The sequence below is a fragment of the Micromys minutus genome (genome assembly GCF_963924665.1).
Source record: "Micromys minutus genome assembly, chromosome: 1".
Classification (NCBI taxonomy): domain Eukaryota; kingdom Metazoa; phylum Chordata; class Mammalia; order Rodentia; family Muridae; genus Micromys; species Micromys minutus.
In genome coordinates, this window is record NC_137969.1 from 123,966,112 (window position 1) to 123,988,968 (window position 22,857).

At 39.3% G+C, this 22,857-nt stretch overlaps 1 protein-coding gene across 2 annotated transcripts in view; it reads right to left on the bottom strand.

Moving 5' to 3' along the window:
* ATP8A1 (ATPase phospholipid transporting 8A1) overlaps window positions 1-22,857 on the bottom strand; it is a 214,776-nt gene that overhangs the window by 133,701 nt on the left and 58,218 nt on the right. For both annotated transcript variants that reach the window (XM_080910104.1, XM_080910103.1), the window contains exons 6-13: window positions 22,486-22,526; window positions 15,104-15,177; window positions 12,249-12,318; window positions 10,926-11,053; window positions 6,406-6,517; window positions 5,016-5,181; window positions 2,989-3,116; window positions 755-832 (exon numbers count right to left, since the gene is read on the bottom strand). In XM_080910104.1, the coding sequence (XP_080766230.1) occupies window positions 755-832; window positions 2,989-3,116; window positions 5,016-5,181; window positions 6,406-6,517; window positions 10,926-11,053; window positions 12,249-12,318; window positions 15,104-15,177; window positions 22,486-22,526 (797 nt within the window). The remainder of the gene's footprint in view (window positions 1-754; window positions 833-2,988; window positions 3,117-5,015; window positions 5,182-6,405; window positions 6,518-10,925; window positions 11,054-12,248; window positions 12,319-15,103; window positions 15,178-22,485; window positions 22,527-22,857) is intronic.

The window sequence follows — 22,857 nt, forward strand, 5'->3', positions numbered from 1 at the left end:
GACACCATCTAAATCTGTCAGGGACAGTAGAGTCTGCCCTGAATGCAATTTAAATGGCATTCAAATAGAGTTGAAAAGTGGCCGAAGAGAAAACAAACATCCTTTCTCAGCTAGCATTTACGAATGGATTACAAATACACGTGTGTAGTCACATGTCACCCAAGGATGCTTTAGTTAATGAAGGATGCACATATGATACGGAAACCATAAAACTATATTGCTTGTTTGGTAAGGTCAAATCTGTTAGCATGTAGAAGTGCATTTTATGATGTTTATATAAATGATGACATCACCTGACAGTCCTCAGATACATCCCACATAAGTGATGGGAGGCTATATCTGCTAATGAAGTATCAGTTATAAATCTTAATTAGCTATTTGACTAATCCAAGTCCCTATTTGACCAGATCATACAATCTGAACTTTTCCTTCCTTCTGGATAAACGTCATAAACAATTCTGTTGCTATTCCCATAACTCAAAGGCAGTCGCTATTGAACAGCTAATCAGGTTACCTGCTAAGAAGCATACCTAGGCTTGCATAGTATCTTCCCTTGAAAGAAAAATCTGCTTTAATGTTGGAAAACTCCACTATCAAATATGAACCCTGTGTGCTATGCATCAACAAATACGTCTATGTGCATTATCCAAACAATGAAAAATGAGGAGATGCTACTTCATCTGAACTCACCACATAAGGCAGAAATGATACCAAATCTCACTGCTGGTTGAACATGGTGTAAGTAAGAGCTTACCTGGCCAAGTTCCTCATTCAGATTAGATGTCCGAGCCATTGCAGCAGTGTCTGTGGGCTCATAATGCATGTCAAGATCCTACAAATGAGCAAGCGACATCATTGAATACAAGGGACAGGAGACTGGGTCAGCAATCGAAATCACATTTTTTTTTGTTCTTTTTTTTGTACTTTTCACAAGTCACCATTTGTCTACTGAGTGCCTCGTTATCTCTACATGATTCTGTGCGACTGTTCTGAACAGTATACAGCCTGGAACGGTTCCCGTTAGTTGGGACAGGAGAGTTTGGTAGTGAGAGTCTATCTGTGGTGGGAACAATAGTCAGTTCACTTCTATTCTTCAATCCCAGTAAGGAACCTCGCTGTCGAGGTTCAGTTATGTAATACAGAAGTCATCCCTAGAGGGATGTGCATTAACTGTTTAGTGATCTTTGCTGGGAAATCGACAAATGTTTTTTTAGTTAACCCTTCAAGCAATATGAGAAGTTATCTAAGAGACCATATCTGGCTGGACTCCCCAGGCTAAGTTTCTTATAGTACAGATATGGACAGTCAACCTCAAAAGGAACAGTTTTGCATTTCTTTGTACTTGCTTTGCTCCCAATGGCCATGATCTGACCCCATTATGCAACCCCATTATCTGACTTTTTAAAAAATAGTAGAATACTTCATTAAGTCAGGGCTATAGTTTGTTGAGTTTCACACCTCTCCTGTCTGCTCTGATCAGTATCATCTCTGGACTAGGCTTTGAGTTTACATGCCGTGATGGAAAACAGACATTTGTCAACTGAGGGCTCACACAGAGATCAATCTAGAAACCATGAAATGAAGACCAGCTAGAGGAGAGGAGGGTGTATAAATCAGAGGGGCCAATATGGCTTAGAACAGGCATGATTCTAATAGAACAACTGAGGTTGAATAGTTTCAAAGCCATCCTCAGAAATCAATACTGTATAACAGGACAACTGTCCAGAACTTGGATCCAGAAGACAGTCATCTCTTTCACACAGGAGGAAGCTGGCTTGCCAGGGCCATCACAAAGTCTCTGCTAGTTAGCAGGATGGTTGAAAAGCAAGAGCTTGCCAGGGTTATGCAACACTACCATTATGCAAGTATTTGAAACAAACTCTATTTTTTTGAAACTCTACATAAAAAATAATAACCCGAGTAGCCATTTGATCTTCATGGCACATTTGCCTTATTACGTTTGTGAATGAGAGCCCTTCATGAACTCAAATTTATCTGCATATATGGCCCGATTCTTCAGCCCACATTCCTTGTGTGAAAGTAAACACTGCCTGCTGCTTGTTTCTTTGTCCTGAATTACACTAATCTTTTAAAATAAGGAAAAGGCTGATATTTTTAGGGAGGTCATTCACAAGGGGGTAATGACCAGCTGAAAAACTATCTTTGGTTATATTTCTAAAATCCCAATATTGTTCATTTCAAAAAGCTTTCAGATGAGCTTGGAACATAAAAAGTGAAATCTAAATTCCTAAAAAAAAATTTTCAACACTCGGGTAGATCAGACCAGAAGATGTAATTTACACAAATTTGTAATTTTAACTAAGATAAAGCAGAAAGAACAGAACACTATTTGATGAAAAATATGGGAAAGAGGTTTAATCATCACTTCAATATGAAAATTGTCAATATAATAATAATTCAAAAGGAAGAACATGAACAATGACGTTATTCACGGTATCAAAAATGAGCTAGATGTCAGTCACATTGACAGAAGCGGTTCTGTGCGACTGTATATAGAACCCTTTGCAGTGCAAACAGACCCTTGAGCTGTACAAATACTGCAGGATTCAGGTGAAATACCTTGTCATCCCAGCATTAGTGACCAGAAATTCAGCTCCAGGAAACCAAAAGACTAGACAAAGTTGCTTATGTGGTAAATTATGATATGAGACCATAAGACATATATTTCAATTCCAAACACATGGTCTCCTTCTCCCACCACTGTGTGATCCCAAACAGGTTTCCTGAACGGAAGACCAGTTTTCCCCCAAGATATTTGGTGTATCTATTTGCCTGATACTGAGAAGAACATGTTAAAATTATATTGGTCCTAAAAACAGACATCGCATTGTCAATTAAAACAATACATAATTAGGACTTTAAAAACAGTTTTTAGTGTCCACAGATCAAAAGACCTTATCAGAGCAAATTTTTAAAAAGAGATACACATACGTAGGAAGATGGTGTATAATAAAAATTCATATTTACCCAATTTATGAAGTATGCCTGGGTAAACTTCACCACTTCTAATGTAACCAGCAAGCTGATGGGAATGAGGTTGTTGAAAAGGATAATGAAAGTCAGGAAGTTCAGTCCAAAATTACTAGCGCCACCATCTGTTGGGGAGGAGGGAAAGCATCATTTACAGCTCTACACCTATATAGTGAGAAAACCTGAACATGACAAGAGTTTCCTATATTATACAACAAATATAGACAAATGACCTTTTCTATAACATAAATCTTGATTCTCAAACACCTCCTTCAATGTAGAATTACAGTTCAGTCATATCTCCTTCTAGGGTCCTACACATCAGGGATTCAATCAACTCTAGACTGGAAATACTCTGTATACTGGATGCCTGTAGACTTACTGTTCCTTAAATAATACAGTGTGTTAACCACTTACACAACATGTATTTTTTTGTATCATGCATATCCAATAATCTGGGTATGATGCACAGTATCTGACAAATATATATAGCACAAATACTGGGTCATTTAAAATAAAAAGGCTTGGGCGTCTGTTGGGTTATGGTTGTCTGCTGATGTCCTGGAACCAAACTCCAGTGGACACAGCACATGAATCTCCATGGTGAATTGAAAAGTAGAAGAATCCAGGCATAGTAGTGCATGCCTTTAACCCCAGAACTAGGGAGGTGAAGCGGTTGGATCTCTTGAGTTCAGCTGAAGTCAGCCTAGTCTACAGAGGAAGTTCAAGGACAGCCAGGGATAGAAGCCTTGTCTTGGGGGTGTGGAGAATGCCCTTGTTATTGGTATTGCAAACCCTGATCCAGTCCTGAAGTTCAGAGATGTTAGGAAGGTTGACAGTTTGTAAATGCAAATTGGGCAAACCCCTTGTACATGGATTCCTTAAAGTATTTTCAAACTAAAGTATGGTTTTAAAGCAAACAATAGCAACTAGAACAATCTGAGTTATAAGAATACTTTTGTTTTTCCAGGGCTGGGCTTTGGGAGTCCTTGCTTATAAACTGGGAAACACTACACTGAGCCATCCTTAGCTACAGGAGCATTTTTCATCTGTAGGTAAATTAGTCTCCTAAGTAAATTAACATCCTCTTCCATTAAAAAAAATAAAATAGGGAAACCTAATACACTGTAAGGAACATACACAAGCAAACTGATCACAGTGATAACTTTTTCATTCTGTAATAATAAATCAATGGCTATAAGAACCTTGGAATAGTTGCAAAGCCAAATAAATGTAATAAAAAGTTAAATGTAGTAAAAACAGCTTTCAAAATCTGTATTTTATTTGTTTGTTTTTTTTTTTCTGTAAGATTATACTGGAATTGGGTTTCACACTTTGGGGAAATTAAATATTTACTGGCTAAGTATTCATCACAAGGAACTAGAAATTCACTTCCTAGAAATTCCCAGAGGGAATACATTAATATGAGAGCAGAAAGAGAATAAATACATGTTGTAGACGGAAGTGATTTGAAACCACTCTCCCTGGGACAAGATGAGCTTTTACATAAGACTTCTGTTACTGCGTTCAAAGGAAAGCACATTAAAAAATAAAGAGAAAGGAAGGAAGGAAGGACAGATGGAAGGAAGGAAGAGGAAGAAAGAGAAAAAAGACAGTCCAAACATTTAAAGCATGTAATAATATTTTCATAATATATTCAATACTCATTTTCTTCTACACATAATCTACTTTCATGAGTTTAACTGGCACATTTAATATACTTTAGAAGGCAATTTTTATTTTGTATATCATGTTAATGGCTATATTTATTGAGCATTTTATACTACTATGAGATGGGGGTATGCTTTTAAGTATTCTGAAGTTCTGAGAACCTAAATTTGACTTGTTTTTTTTTTCTTCTGAAATCTATTAAAAAATGAAGAGAAGACCTCCAGCTACATTAGCCCCAAGTTTCCACTTCAGAAACAATGGGATATTCTGCAAACTGAATTAAGAATGACGGTGAAGCAAATGTACGTTCAAATCAAATGGGAAAAGCGAGCAAGCCAGCCTTCATTGCTCACAGTGTAGATGCAGGTACCAGTCCTTCCCGGAATGTCTTCGGTTCCAAATGGCTGAACCCACAGAACACACAAGAGACATGGCAATTAGGATGCAGAATAAAATCAGAATCTGTACATTTGTGATCCGTTCCACATTGGAGAGTTTAAGTGGTGGACTTGTGGAATTCTGTAAAACAAGACAAAACACAATAAAACAAGATGAATTGGTAAGCATTGCTTACTCAGCAGTTGATAAGGTAAAAAGTCACAGCTCATTACCCGGACTTGAGCTGATAACCATTCCAAATACAAGACATGTGTAATAGGGTGCCTGTGGCTGCCACCTCTTTCCGAGAGCACTACACCACATTACACCTTTTCTGGGTTGTAAAAGAATGAGAAAAGTGGGGAGGGGTGACATCTGTTTTGCAAAGTGTGTCAGGCAGGTTAAGACATACATGACCACTTAGGCAAACAAAGTCTTTACACAGCATCTACTCGGTGCCTTTGCTTAGAAGAGGCAGAGAAGGACTACGGCCCTGCAAATATCTCAGTGTCTAAAGGATCTCTGGTCTACTCAGTGACTGCTTTACTGGACGCCACAGTAACTCCAGTTGTACCACCTATCATCAATAACAAAGAACGGAGTGTGGCAGCAGGCTGGCTGAAAAGGCAGAGGCAGAAGGACAAAGAAGGCTCTTCTGCTCTACGTGATGATTCAGTATTTATACCAGGTCTGTGGTAATTAAGCATCCACAGGACAAAAAAGGAAATCCCTCATAACCAATATAAATGGAGAATGCTAGAATCTGTAGCACGGCCAGGGTAGGAGCATCCCACTTGTCAATGTTAGCATCATCATGCCTATATGTTATACAGGGACAAAGGCCCTTTCAGGTGCCATTCCAGTTAGTATTTCCAAGTGCGTTCCCTACACTCATTACACTACTGACTGCAGCTTGCACTACAGTGCAGAGGTGAAGCCCACATGGGTGGAGATGACCATCAGGAGAAGATGGTCAAAAAGGCTTTGTACAGAAATGTCATAATCAAGATAACTTAGTTTATACTTTCCTTTAAAAAAAAAAAAAGCACACAAATTTAAAACTTGACCACTGGCATTACTAGTTGGAAAATGTCACAGATCAACACACACCACCATTCACTGGGCACTCATGTGTCAGGTGACCTTGGGGAAAGTTTCACCATGGTCCCATGTACAGGGAGCTCTTCTCACAGGGAAGAGATTTCAAGGTCTCCTTCATCTTAGTTCCCAGTGTGGGTGTGAGGGATGAGGCTCAGGGACATCCTTCAGCTGGCTTGCTCTATTTGGGACAAGGGTAGCAGGAGTGATGAATCATGTATTTCCAGGAGACTGAGTGTTAAGAGGTTTCATAGATAAAAGTCCCACCTGCATCAGCTTGGTGTCGTGTCCAGTGTAGACAACTATCCCATGAACCCACTGAGTATTTCTCAACTGAGCACCTCGAAGAAGGATCTGGTCTGCTCCGAGGGGAACAGTGCTAGGACAGAGTATGTTGGCATTAGAAATGACATAGTCCAAATGACACTGAAATGCAGTCATGATACAGTTATCAAAGTCTCTACTATTAAAACATTTCTGGAAAGAAAGTATATATTTTTTTTTTCAAAAGGAAGTTTATTTTTTAAAAAAAAGTTTTTATTTTATTTTATTTTATTTTTTTTTTAACCAACAATGGTACTTTTCAAATATAACTGTTGGGAAGAAGTTGTCTTTTCCCTAACACCGTACTAGCCATATATGGTTGTCCCTGTGGACTACAAGTATCCCCCATACATGCCAACGATGGGGCTCCAACTTCCAGTATGAGAATATTTGTAGCTTCACCTTTTAGTCTTAGGTGAGTTCATGAGGGTGAAGTCCTCTGATGTTCTTAGTGCCCGGATAAGACACCTGAGAGCTTTCTTTGTCAAATAAATAGGCATAGAGATGGCATTTTTGCCAGATGCAAAGATGCCCTTTGTGGTGGTTTGAATAAGAATGACCCTACTGACTCATGTGCTTGAATGCTATGGCCCATAAGGGAGTGACGTCATAAGGAGGTGTGGCCTTGTTGGAGGAAGTATGTCACGGAGGGGCGGGCTTTGAGGTCTCAGATGCTCAAGCTGTGCCCACTGTGGCATTCACTTCTGCTGCTGTGGATCTGGATGTTGAACTCTCAGCTCCTTCTCCAGCACTATGTCTGCTTACATACCATTATGCCTCCTGCCATGATAGCAATGGAGTAGAACTCTCTGACCTATAAGCTAGCCCCAGTTAGATGCTTTCCTTCATTGGAGTGGCCATGTTTGTGGTGCCTCTTCACAAGAAAAGAGATACAATCTATGACAGCCTTCATCAAAATCCAGTCATGCTCTTTTTATTTCATTGTCCAGATGGTAGAATTTCAACTGATAAAATTAACTATCTAAGTTCTGCCATTATGACAGCCTGAGCAAACTAATATAGAATCTCACATAGCAGATAATTTTGGGGGATGTAGTAGCTAATCCTCATATAGGAATCTTCCTGATATTGTAGTTTATATAAAATTTCAAAATGGTGTGACTAAGGTATCTTTCCCCTCCACCTTTTCAATAAACACACATATCTTCTTCATTTAAATTAAAAACAACTTTGTATATAACCAGGGCTCAAAAACTACACAAATAAAATCATAGCTTATGTCATATTCTGACACTACCATTGCCTTTCTGAAATAAGGGCCTGGACCTAAAGCCTTATACTATTTATTTTACAGAATTAACATATCTGTTTTCTAAGAATGCAAAAACAACAAATGGTAGTCATTTTGAAGCCATTTGCTTCCAAGATGTTAAAAAACATTTTCATGAATAAGACCTAGGTTTGGTCCTTTGTGGGATTCCTCTAAGGCTGGCCTTTGTAGTGAATTATTAGGTGCTATAAAACTCAGAGTCAAGGGTACAATAGCATAATATATATCACAGATATGTTCTGAATCAGTTGACGGAAATGAACAATCCAAAAACTGAATGGCACAAGGATTCCTGGTAACCAAGGCAGGTTTTCATTTAACAAGAAAGGAATATAAACACTCAAATACAATGAAAAGTATACTTAAAACTTCTTGGAGAAGAAGGAAACCATTTCCAATGGAGTCTATAAAGATTATAGGACTTGTCAATCAGTAAAGGCCAAGGGAGACGGGAAACCTCCATTTCTGGTGGGTTTAGATGGTCCAGCCGGCTTCCAAGGCTGGGGATAGTTTGGGCATTGGACCTTCCTTCAGGAAATATATTCTCCTGGCTCAGTGAAATCAACCCATGTGTGTGGGTCAGAATGGCTCCTGCAGGAACCCTCAGGAAACAGTGGATTTTAACTCCCATCACTGATATCCCACAGCAGGCTTAGGGCCCACTGGGATGGGAATGAAACACAGTCCATTTTGTGAAGGCTTATACAATGCTTGAAGACTGGTTCTTTTGTATGTAAAAGAGGTTTATTTTTTGAGTCAGTTTCTAGTCATCACACGGGGGCTGAGTTTTCAGTACGTGTGAACCCTCCAGAGGTGAAACCATATTGAAATCACAGAACTCTCATATAAGTGTCAACATCTGGAGTGTGCTTAAGGATTGGGAGGGGCCTGGAGGCTAAAGCAGGCTCCACAAAGTTCTTGGGTAGTTCCTGAATTGTGTTCTAGTGCACCTGTGTACTCACTGCTTCTCACCTATCTGACTGGGCTCAGTATCACACCTGACATACACTCATTGCCCCCCAGTGTCTCCCACTCCGCTTTCTCCCCCTAGAGTGCTCATATTGACCTTTCTGATAAAATAAATCCGATTATAAAACCTTAGGCTTTTAAATCTTGGTACCACCATATAGAGTTTTCCTTATGGCATGGATTTGCTTGGCACTGATTTAATGAGAAGGAATGGAAGCTGGCCAGTTAAAATGTCAGACGGGAGAGATGATACTCATACAAATGGCCAAATCTATCATTAGTCAATAACCATATGCTCAAGGAAAGATCACTCTGAGAATTCTGGAATTAACAATTAGCTCAAAGAGCATAAGAATGCGTTTTGGTGTCAGCTCAGGATATATTTCCCATGTCATTTACTGTAAGAAAGTGTGGTACATTAGATAAGGACATCTGTTCAGGGTGCATTTCACATGTCATTGGTTCCTCATTTAATGATTTTTATCATTCCTATTCTAACAGTGAGACACTGGCGGCATTCCCCTAGGCTGGTTGAGCCAGTGCATCTAGCTGATGGCTACCCAGACAGCACAGCTATCTGGTAGACCAGCTCTGCTGTGTAGAGAAGGGAAGGCCTGAGGACAGGAAACAGAAGTGGGGCACCAAACACCCCCAGCCTTCTTGGCTTGTTCTGTCCCATTGCTTTGCCTCACATCGCTTGCTATGGCTGATTCTTCTCCATGATGTCAATCTCACCCTCATCAGGTTCCACAGTTTCTAATCAAGGACCCTGATCACCACTAACCCCAAATGTTAATGTTCAGACCCAGTGTACTTGGCACGGGTGACAGCAGACCCTCCCTGTGTCCCCTCCCCCTTGGCACTTTCTTCAGCCTTCATTGGTTTCTAGTCTCAGCTCTTCTCTCAGCCTCCCATGCTAGACAGTGCTTGGGAATTTCAATGTTTCTGTTGATACTCTTCCAATTTCAATGACTTTCCCCCCCAGGCCCATGAGTTTAAATATCTATACAAACTATCGTTAAAGTTCAGACATCTGTTTAAATGCCACTTGGACACCGCACACTTATTAAGTTCAAAGCTAAAGGGAAGATATTATCCCCTTCATAACCTATTCATGGAACCCAAATTTACCCAGAGCACCCTCTAATGGCATATGTCTATAGAATCTGGCCGATTATTATCTTTTGTCTTTCATTTCAATTTTCTTCCCCCAACTGCAGTGATGTGCACTATTTCTTCTGCCCAGAATCTTTTACTGCTAGATATTCATGTGATTAAGCTTCTAACCTTCTGATCACCACTGCTCAAATGTCACCTTCTGAAGGAGGCTGACGACAGTCAACCTAAGAGATTTCCTCTTTCCTAAGGATACCTCATCTCTTTCATCTTATGCTTTCTTCCAAAGGCTTTCTGCTTTTTACAAAATAATAAAGGATCACAATTTCTATTTATTCCTTTATTTCTGCCTGTCCTCCAACTACTTAAGCACAAGAAAGAAACTTCTAAAAAATTCTACAGTATTTGTTAGTGTCTCTTCAATGTTTCCATATTGAAATTCTGTGTTTAATACTGTGGCATTAGGATGCTAGGAGTGATTAAACCTTGAAGTTTCTGCACTAATGGGGCTGAGGAGATGCTTGTCAGTAAACTGCTTGCTATGTAGTATGAAGACCTAGTTTGATTCTCAGAATTCATACTAAAAAAAAAAAAGTAGAAGCTAAATATTGGTGTGTGCTTATAATATCAACAGGGAAGGCTAGGGAGTCAAGAACATCCCTAGGGCTTCTATACAGCCAGCCTGACAATCTGTAAGCTCACACCAGTGCAAGACCCTGTATCAAAAGGCAAGGTGGTTGGCTCCCAAGGAACAACTCCTGAGGTTGACCTGTGGTCTCTACATGCCTTGCCAGGATAAAGGGAGTAACACTTCCTTAACAGACACCGAATTTTGTTCCTTGATCTTCCAGACCTATGAGCAGTGGATTTCTGTTGCTCATAGATTTTTAAATTTAAGGTACTTTGTTAGAGTGAATGAAAAGAGACAAAAAGGCAGGAATATAATATTGATCTGGTTTATTCAGTGTGGCCTAAGTACTATTTGCAAATGGTCTAGGCCAGTGATTCTCAACCTGTGGGTCATGACACCTTGGGGTTGAAAGAACCTTTTAATAGGGGTCACCTAAGAGAAGGTGAGATTGCTTACCCATGTCCATCAAGCCTTATGTTTCCAACAAAATCGTAGAGATGTCGGTTTGGGCTTTCACACTCAATTCTGCCGGAAATTCTCATCAAACTGTCAATGTCTTTGATATCCGATGTTGCTGGTAAACCCTGTTGGCACATTCCCAGATAAACAGAGAGCATTTTAAGTAAGCACTGTGAGGGTGTGGGCATTCTGTAAGCTCTAAGGAATCTCACTTTGGCAGGTCATTCTTTCCCATCACACAATAATACCAAAGTGTAATTTTGGGATACCTTCCGTAAAGATGTGCGCATAGACTTTGAGTACAACTTTTATGAAAGTTCTAAAGTATCCACTGAAATGTCTAAAACTAAAGTCCATACTGGGCTACTGTACAGTTTCTGTCTCTCGAGTCTAAAGGAGGTGAAACACAGCGGAGCTTGCATTCAAAGAGAACAGTTTTGCCTTCCTTCCTCCTTTCCTCCCTCCTTTCTTGAGAGGAAAGACGTCCAAGCAGTTCTTCATTCACTGAGTTGGAAGATACTGCCTCTGAGGACATCCCCCTTCTTAGCCATCTGAGTTCAACTCCCTCCTGATCATCTGGTTCTACCAAGACCCACTCCTGCCCCTCGGCACTGCTGCCAATCACCAAGAAGCCAAGGGTGTGCACTTAAAACAAACCCTCCTTTTAAAACTTTAACAGCAAAATCTTACAGTTGTTGTCTGCTGAATGTAATAGAAAAGGCAAATATAAAAATATAAAGTAATTTCTATCCCCAAGATAACTGTGTTTCTAAAGAGCAATGTTAATTTTGGCTGTTCAGTATGGCAGACCCAATGCTAACTGAGGCCAAGAATAACAAATAACTGAACATGTCAAAAAACATAAAACACCAGGTATGAGGGAATCCCAGGATTCACAGAGGCAGGTGAATTTCTGTGAGTCTGAGGCCATTTGTCTATAAAGTGAATCCAGGCCAACCAGGACATTCTTGTATTCTTAGCCTCTCTCTGTCTCAGTCTCTAATGCACACATACAAACACACACACACACACACACACACACACACACACACACAAAGAACTGCTATGACTACGATTATCATTCAAGCACTGGCTATTACCTAAAGTAATTAGAATATTCATTATAAGTAATATTTCACAGTATATCATATTCAACCAATCTGAGTCCTACAACACTTAGTTCTAAACAATTTATAAAATATTCTTCACAATGGTTCAAAGAGAAAGTAGTTGTATTTAGACAGAATCCCTTTTAGATAGAGGGTTATGAACACATATCACAGAACAGATTATGATCCGATACAGATACAAAAAACTTACTTGTCTAATTTTCAAGTTTGTTTCACCATCTAAGTTGGATGTCTCGATGTAGCACATGGCCTGGGGCTCACTGTTGGTCGTAGTTGAAAACAAAGATTTAGTTGGAAAAGGAAAGAGACCAGCTTATTCAAGTGCTCAGACTCATTGAAGCCATTTATTCTTGACAAAGCTACAGTCACCTAGCCTCTTGATGGGTTCCATTCTAATAGCAAGACAGCGTGGGGCATTCATGCACAACACTCATGGGTCAGCCTTCCAGCCAGGAGTCCCCAAACGCCATTTCCTGACAACACTCAATAATAGTCTTCAAGATATCATCACGAGGAGCCACACTATTTTAGAACGGCTTATCTGTATAGGTGGAACATAGACTGTTTCTGAGAGTGTAAAGCAGGCTCGTGTGCACATTTATCTCCAGCCCAGAAAAGTCCTGTTTCATGCTCATGGCCCACATGTAAACTGGTTATGCAAAATGGTTGATTAAAACCTTCCAGACTGTTTCTTCTACAAGCTTGTACTTATCATCTCAGCCTTTTAGTTGTGGTCACAAGATCACATAGACCACATAATATTAAAAACCTAAGGCTACTTTTAAAAGATGTATTTTACAATGAAAGTGAACAGTACACTTTATATTTTATGGTCTATTAAAAAAATTGAGAGGTAGGGACATGTGTGTGTGTGTGTTCTTGCATGTTATTTGTGGCCTGTTCCATGTGTGTAGGAGAGCCCATGTGGAGATATGTGGAGGTCAGAGTATAAGGTGAGGTGTGGGTCCTTGGATGCTGTTCATGTATTTGAGGCAGGGTCTTTCACTGACCTTGAATTTGCTAAATGGACCGGGGCTAACTGGTCAGTGAGCTCAACAGGCCTGCCTGTGTTTGTCTTCTTGGCAGTGAGTGGGCTTACAAGCAAAACACCACAGTGGGCTTTTTCGTTCAGGGGCTCAGGGCCTGGACTCAGGTCATCCGGTCATCGTATGTACAAGCAAGCACTTTACAAACTGGTCCATCAATCCAGCCTTCCTGAGATGTTCCTAAAGCAAACATCAGCCCAATTGGCTATTTTGCTCCTTGTCCTGAAGTTGCCAGATCCCAGGGGCTTAAAATGAATTCTGGATGTGGTGGCCCGGGGCCTGTCTTCTCCAGTTTTATTACAACCATCTCAAATCCCCCTTTTATTTTTATTTATTTTTGGCTTGGCTGTTATAGATGTAGAGTATGGCCTAAATGTAAAAACTTAACCCTCAACTCTATAAAAAAGCATTTTGAAGATAACCCAAAAACGTATTCTTAAATTAAACCAATCTCATTATTACTTGCCTATGTAATATGTAGCCTAGTTCATTATCTGATAAATAAAATCTGTAAGTTGCCAACACTGGAACTGTTTTAATCAACCTCCAATTTGTACATGTGCCAACTAGCCTGCACTAGCTGCCACAAATGGACACACGAGCTTCAATTTATCACCTTGAAATCAACAGAAGCTTTACTTAAAGACTTAGACATCAATCACATTTTATAGACTAATTTAAAGTAACCTCACGCATTCTTCAAGTTTTCCCTATAAGCTTTCTTTCATAGAGGTTGCTATTTCTCAAGCACAGAAATCTTTCCATATTAATATCTTCACTCTCAATTATTCCAAAAAATAATTTTAAATCAGCTACAATAGTTACCCTCACTCTGGCAACTGTCCAACTGTCATAATTTCCACATATTCATTTGAGACGTCAGTGGCTTCTGAAGCCGCAAAACACATTTCTTTGCTAACAAAGAAAAATGGCAACAAACCAAACAGGAACTGAGACAACCAATTCTTTCTCAGCAGTAAAACTCATTAAAATGTTACTGATTAACTGTACTTATCCAAAACCAGACTTATAGTAAAATAAAAGTAACCTAATTCTAATACTGCCCTCCATATAAAACGACTTATACTGAGCTTCGAATGATTAAGAAATTAGGAAATTTAAGTGGCTGACTTCTACTTGACATCATTAAATACACCCCAGTCTGGAAGATTCCCGACAATGACTCCAGACAGCTATAGCTTCTGCTGTGCTCTAAGGGCTGTGAAGAGGCAGCAGGGTCAGGAATCATGCTAGCTCACACACACTTCAGCACATCACCATAACATCCAAGACATGAGCGACAGTCAGGGGCAAAGCAAGCTTTCTGATTAGTAAGTGGAGAAAAAAAAAAAAACAAAAAAAACAAAAGGAAATGCACACCACAGAACAGACACCAGGGGAGAGCCAACACGGGTCACAGAAATGTGCATTAGTTCCCAGGTTACAGCTGGGATGAAGACAGAGCCCAAAGCATGCAGTAGGAAAAATGTACGACATCCAGCCTTGTGCAGGGGTCCTCTATAAACCCTATACAAGCCCAAATCTTAGTCACAGTTACTGCAGAAATTCCACAGAACTTGTAGAAAGTTTAAAATACAAGAATGAGAAAACATCCTTAGAACATCATCGGGTTTTCCGTGGTCATTTCATGAATAGCTCAGCACTGTTCACAAACAATTTATCCTGGAGAGTTAATAAGTAAAGCCTTAAAGGCGAGGCACATTGTTAAGACATATGTGACTTAATGCACATGGAATTGAAATCTCTTGGATCCCTCTGGAGAGTAGTAGGGGTTCAGTCTGCCCAGCTGAGAGACAAGAAACATCCAGCACCATGTTCATAAAGTGCCTTTATAACATCTCCAGTCCACATTATCTGGAAGTCCAAGCATTTGTGCCAGAGAGGGAGAGATCCCGCTCAACTGCATTTGGGTGCAGTTCTTCTTGGTTTAAGGTGAGGACCCACGTACACATGTCCTGGACCGTTCTGTGGTTCTGACCTTGAGGACAGACTGATGAGATCTGCTGGGAGATGTTCCCCATTGGTCACCTTCACTATCTCCCCCACTGCCACCTACATGTCCCAGTTTAAAAGAATTAAAATGGGGGCAGGGGGGAGGGGGAGAAACAAAGAAACAGAAAATAAAAACCAAACAAATGGACAAAAGAGACAGAAGGTTTGAAATTATTATAGAACAGGATTCGTGTTAATAAAGATGTCTAATGCCGATTTTTTTTCAAAACTTATTTTGATCAGGCCTGGAAAGAGAAATGAAAATATTCAATATTCAAAGATCGCTTGTTCGATTTTTCAGCTGTCCAATTTTTGATTTCTAAATGAAAATTTAGTATTTTCAAGTTTACATATAAGCATTTATCAAACTAAATGAAGACATTTTATAGAGTTATGGTGCAGATTTCCTTTCCTGAGTTCGATTTGCTACGAACCCTGTTCACTCCTAGCACATCAGCAAAGAAATGATTTTAAGATGATTTGTTAGATATTTAAAAAACAAATATGTCTAGACCCCTCCATACACTACAAAAGTAACTTTGTTCTGACTCCAAAACCTTCTCAAGTTGATGGTATCCCTGTCATATCAACTTCAGTGGAGAGCGGCCTGCACAGGTGCCTGTCTTCCACAGTCAGAGGATAATGGCCGCACCAGTTGGAATCACTTAATAATTAATGAAGTCCAAGTGACACACTGTGGTTTAGAGCACAAAGGAGGGCAAGGCCTTGTGTCTGGAGACACATGAAAGTCATACCAACAATCTACCTGGATCTGAATTAGATCCGTAGTTGTTCTCCATGTTTCTGCTGCATAAACGTACCCGGGGCTCCATGCTAATACTTCAGCTTGCTCCTTACAGACTGAAAGTCAATGGAAAATGGAACGGCCAAGGATATCCCTACTTTAAATGAAACTACCTCAGTGGATAAGGAGAGACAATGAGCTAATAATTCCATTTCTGACACTCTGTCAAAGCTGTGGACAAAGGTAACTAAGGACAGAAAGTCAGACTTAACAGACATTTGTACCACACAGAGACGTCAGATGGGGGAATCAAAACAGCCTGAGGTATTTCAAATGCCCGAATACCTGTTTCCTTAAATACCGAGGAACGGCCGCTTTCCTGATTCTACTTCACTAGCTTGCAAAAAATCCAATCATCCTAAACCAGGACCTGATTAAACAGATTTTGAAAAAAGGACACTGTCCGTAGTTTTTAATGTGGATTTTATAAATCAAACTGTCCAAGGAAATGACGATAAACAACCTCGAAGAACACTGAAACCCATTGCTTCTTTGTTTATTTTAGGACTCATTGGAAGGTTTTAAAATCCTAAATTTATACAAGGATAGTGTGATAGCTTTTAATCCTAAGGCCATATGTTCTGAATACTGATTCACAGCTCTCTTAAAATGTGAATGCAAAGAAAACAATCTACACCCAGTAACAGAAAGGACTGGAGAGGAAGAATAAAGCTCTCAGATGCGGTGGGAAAAATGTCTCCTGTGGCATCTCACCATGAGGAATAGAAAAGTTATCAGGAGAGATGTCTGCATAATAAAGGAATTTATTATAAATGAGGACCGAAAAGGAGAAAACTCAGGAGAGCTCAATCCATGGACGGCATGACGTGAATGACAGGGACTCAATAACCAGAGCCACATCCACACAGGATGGAGCCAGAGAAAGGGGAGTCTCTTACGTGTGGCCTATGATACTGATACTGATACTTATTCTACATGGCACACAGGAAGCCAATCAGATTTGTGAGTTTAATTAGGAATCATGAGAGGTTTGAAATTCTTCGTTTATTCTCTATTTCCTTGGAGAAATCACAAGGTCAATGCAGGGTAGAGAAACCATCCTCTACACTGTTTGAGCATCAGTGGGTGTCTCTACCTTGACGAGAGAAGGACAGTGTCAGCAGGTATATACTCTTTGCCTTTTATTATAACTATATCTCCAACATTTACCTGAAAGAAAACTGGGAATTGGTTAATTATCTGCATGGAAAGATAGTTAAAATATATATATATACAACCCATTGCATTAATGTACAGAAAATTTTTTTAAAGTTCTAATCTCCACAAAATGGCATAAAATTAGAGGCGAATGTATATTTGTTTTTATCTGTTGTTCATCTTAACAAGATGTTTTGATTAATTCTACATATTTGATTGACATCTCCACTTCTTAAATGCTCTCTCTTTGACATAAAAATAAGAAGGAGGAACCTGCAGTTAAAACCTCTCCCTTCTTAAGGAAGTCTCAGTACCAGTGAAGAAATGCGATCTGTGAGCAGTCACTTTGATTCATAATTTAGAAAGGAAGACAACATCTAGGATTCTAAGTTTCTGAGTCACATATTCAGGATGAGTGAAAAAGCTGAGACTAAATACACATCTAGTTATCTCTCGTAGCCCAAGTTTTGTGTGACTATAATGATACTATCTATCATTATAATTCAAAGAACATAAACTACAACTTTTCCTTATTATATGGTAGTGTTTTTTTAAACCCTTGAGTATGGTACGAAGGGAAATTAAAGTTCTGTTGTGGCCAGAAACTATTGGAAGCAATTTGTCAGGCCTCTGACTGCTTTTAGCAAATAGCTTTTGGCAAACAGTGTGTGTCCAACAGCCACAACCTGGCTCTGCTCAGGAAGGAGACCCTTAGTGGGAATCATTATGGGGAATTACTACAGTTGGGTGTCACTGTAGTAATTTTATCTATTGGGAGAAATGGTGAGGTGATTCTGGAGTCTTATGGTATATTTGCCTATTTTCCAGATAGGAAAATGCTGAGTGGAATGCTCTTAAAAATCAATCAATCAATCAATCAATCAATCAATCAATCAATCACTTCAGTTGAAACCTGCCCTGCAGACTATGGAAAAATGCCCCTAGTACCAAGGATACTGGAACTGAACACCCAATACTGCAAAAGAATGTGAACATACCAAAAAAGCAACTATAAAACCGATAAGTATAAATCTACTACATCCTTTAATAATGTGCAGTAACAAAGAGTACTAAGGACTAGAAGATTATAAAAAACAAATGCTGTGCAGTCAAGGCACTTAGAGGGAATGCCAACCCCAGTTGCCACGGACCCATTCTTTAATTGTCTCCAAGTGTTAACATTTTTCCTTCAATTAAACTACAAGTTTCACAAAACCAGGGCTGCCACCACCTCCGGGAGCCTTAGGTTGACGCACTCAACTTATGAAAATTCCTAAGTGGCTGCGGTGCTATCCAGTTTCTTTGTTCATTGCAAGACAACAGAAGGGCCTGGGTTATTAAGCTGAAAAAAATAAAACCCTTTTTATGGATGCTCAACTGTGAGGAACTTCAACAGCCCAGAAAGCCAAGAGCTTACTCGTTGCCTACGTAGCTCTGACGATGGAAGGGAGCAGGAACCTCCTTTCCTTGCTTACGTTTCAGATCTGTTTCTCAAAGATACCTAAGCAACTTTCTCTCCTGGTTCTACCTTCTTAACGTGGTATTCTTTATTCCCTAATAAGAGAAAGAGAAGGAAGGAAAGGCTGTGACAGAAGACATGCGTTAAGCACGGATCCCACTGGAGGACACTGGGAACTATTTAAGGCTTTGATTCACTCCAACTTCCCCAAGCCACGGACACGAAAAAGGGGATTAGCATTGTCTAACTGTAGAGGACTTGTTTAAGAACGGAACTATTTCCAGTGGTAGCTGACATCAAATTTGCATTTGATATTGGAATTTTTCAGGCTGTGGTTTTCATCCAGAGAACTCTGCCTTGTGGTGGGAACTTACACATGAGACAGTTCTGCAGTGACTTTCACTGTGCACACTGCTCACATGCCATTGCTTCCCAGCTGTGCTAGAAAAATGTGTACCTTTCAAGATCGTTCACCTAGATTCTCCGCGTAGACCTGCCTCAAAAAACCTGAGCAGTGACCTCTGCAGGGCTCAGTGAAGAACTGGTCTTTGTGTAGTGAGAGCAATGGGGCTGGATGCTAGTGTTTCAAGAGATACAGCTTCTTGCCATTGGTGAGGGGTGGGGGATGAGGGATGGGGGATGAGGGGTGGTTGTCATGGCAACACTTAAAAAAAATCAGATTCTTGAAACTTCACCTTTGTTACTGAAAAACCACTTCATGGCAATCTGGAGTGCTGGGCTGCTAACATCCAAGAGCTTTCCCCTGTCCTGTGGTGACTCTATGTATGCTGACAAACCCCATCGAGTCTTCTGATAAAGATTAAGAACATCCACGCACTAGGAACCCCAGTGAAATTACCTGGATGCGTAGTCCATTTGCCAGAGGGTTTTTCATATCATAAGGGCATGTGGATGGTATTACTGGGTTGAGTTTATTAAGTTTATTTTTCATTTTACAAAGTTTCATGTGAACCAGGGACAAAGGCCTGTCCCAGCAACATGGCTAAGCCACCAAACTTGTATCTGCTACTTGCTCAATACACCTTTTTTTGGGGGTGGGGGGGGGACATGGTGGCTCAGTATGCAAAGGCCTATTCTTTTCACTTCCGATTACATCTTGTGATAGAGAAGCCACAACCTGCTTCTGTTTTGTTACCTGCTATGAGCTCACTAACTGCTTGGCACGTACATTTAATAAATATTTATTGAATGAGTGTATAAAATTTCCCATGTCATCACGGTATATAAAAATCAAAGTTTTACTGGTCATAAAATATGGGGGCACAATATTGTGCCTTATTCGCCTGTTCTCTAGTTTTAAATATTATAAAGACATTTTGAATATGTAGACTTCCTCATGCTTTGTGATTAGTGTAGGGATGGGCTATACATTAAGAGAATCTTCTACATGGTTTTTATCATGGGCAGTCACACTGCTAGACTGCAACAGTATATTAGTGTACTATGAAATAAAAATTCTGGAACACAAGTTTCTCATATGCATTTGACCCTGAATGAAACATTAATTGCATTTAAATTTCTACTTGTGGTTTCGTTCGCCCTCACACCAAGTCTAGCTGATGTTCCTTCCCGCTTGTTACAGACTTCGGTTTTCTGTTTGTTTAAAGAATAATAACCTAAATTTTTTGTCCTACTTGGTACAAAAATTGAATATATTTCTCAGTTATCTGTGGCATCTTTTGTATAGGTTTAAATTTTACATAACCACAATCATGAAATATTGAACTTTCTCACAAACTTATTAAAATTCTATTAGTGTGCATTTCAAAACAGTATTTTAACACTTAATTCTCTCAGCCAAATGGAATTTATTTTTGCACAAATCATGATTTAGATGTAACCTAAATATGCAAGTATTATTTCTTGACCCTGATAATCTCCAATTTCGCCTCACTTACCAAATACTGAACCTGTCTCATTTCAGGACACCGGATCCTTCTCTATTTTATCTGTTAACATCTGCTTTTGAAATAGACTTTTAAAAGTGTTATATTAATAATTCGAAAAAAGCAATCTCTTATTTTTAATTTTGAAAGAACATATATTGTATATTTATCTGACTCTCTTTTTGGTGGTGTGTGAGAGACAGGCTCTTACTATAACGATCAGGCTCACCTCAAACTTGAGGCTATGTTCTTGACTCGGACTCCTGAGTGTTGGGATTACTGCCACGTGTTCTCATAGCAGCCTCACCTATGTGAATATTTAACACCTAGAGAACGCCTGCTTTCTTTTCACAGTTTGCACAGACTTCCCTTACAAGCATTCCTCGTATCCGTAAGAATGAGGTTTCCTATGTTTCCTCACAATACTGCCAACATCAAAATATTATATTTTGCATTTTTATCGTGAATTCATCATTGAACAAACCTTATGAATGTTATTATCTAGTTATAATTACTAAATAACTTCAGCTTTTTTTTTTTTAACTGAGTGGCTTTTTGACAATACCCTAAGTTTTATCTTTTCCTAATATGAGATATGCACATTAAGGGTGGCTTTGCCCTCAAGAATGACTAAGGATGCTATTGACATAGGCAATGACAGTTGGGGATTTGTTATCTTTGTCTATTAAAAATTTTAAAGTGGGAGTTACAATAATCTATGTACAACAGAACACCCTCAAAATAATGGCTGTCATGAGGAAAAGTTGAAGGTTAATTTTACAATGGAGAAAAAGAGTTATTTCTTGACTTTATATATTTATTACCTGTACAAGAAGTCTAGGTAAGAAGAAAAAAAAAACCTAATATGTCAATTTTCAAAACTGAGTTTTTCTGTTAACTATACTGACACCCTTGTAATATAAGGCACCCAAATTCAATAAATTGTATCCGAATATGTCCCATCTATCTTCTCTATAAAATGTCTAAAGTCACAAGTAGCTGATGAAACCATAAAATCATGGCACTCCTGAAAGTCTTTAGCTGTTGCATTTTCTACTTCATTCTACTTCATTCATTTGAAACAGAGCTGACTACTATACAAATGCAGCACAGTAAAGGTATTTTCCTCCTTATTACTCTAATGTCAAAGACCAGAACGCAGAGAGCTAGAAGGGGAGATGTCAGTTCTTGGTCTAGCTACTGATTTTAAAAAAAATCAACAAATAATCAGTTTGTTTGGTTTGTTTGTTTGTTTATTGAGAAGAGACCTTATCCCTTCACTGACAGACAGTGGCCACAAACATCACAAAGGACTTCAATGGAGCATAAATGAGTTGGCAGCAGATGACACTTTTGTTGTCCCAGTTAAGATAATGTGAGATACAGATCTGGTGTCCACTGCCCTGGCCTCCAAGAAGCCATCTAATGGGCACCAAGGCTAGTCACTGTGGACCCTGTGGGATTTGTGTTCTGGAACTGTGGAAGGACTACCAGCTGTTGATGCTTACCTTTTGCAAGTAATGGCTACAAGAACAGTCACCTGAAGAACACTTGCCAAACTGTGACTCCACGCACAACGCACAACGACTTCTGCTTCATTAGAGAGTGATGTTTAGTTTACATGACTACGTGTCTTTAAATAGTGGTAAAATGTTAATGGGGGTGATTTCACTACATGAGTTTGAATTACACCATGCAAATGTGAAATCTTGGAACTCGAATTTCTTTTACTTGGACAGTAGATGATTAAAAACAAAATTTACAACACAAAGTATATAAAATCTATGAATGAGTACTCAAAATATACTGTGAAACAAAAAACGTTCTAGATAGTACTTTCCAGAAGAATAGCCCTCCTGGAAGAGCACAGGAATGCTCAGTGTGTGCAGCAGAGTGAGGCTTCATGAATGTTTGTAGTAATTACTATACAGCTTCCATATTAGCAGAGCCTTGACATTTGCTTATAATATATGCAAAAATTATGCTATAAAGTACAGTCTTATGCATTTCTTCTGGATTAAAATAAAACCAATGCATACCTTTTCCCAGTGAACAATTTCCCAAGCACCATTTCTCAAAACTGCAAAGAGAAAAGATGACATTTTAAAGAACATTTTTTAAAACTATCAGTCACAAGGCTCACCCTAATGTAATGATTATCTTAAATGAATAGTGTCCAATGAAATGGCTAGCAGCAATATTATATCTTTAAAAACTAGTTATGACAACAGGAAGCATACAAAGATATAAAAACTTCAAATTTCTATCTCAGCTCCTGCAGGAATTCATCTCTAACTCAAGGCAGTCTCACTGGAGCAGCTGCATGACTCCAAGTCACAGGAGAAACTCAGGGTTGAGTAGGGGTTGGGGGCTCCGGGGTTGGGGGTTGGGAGGAGAAAACTGACAAATTA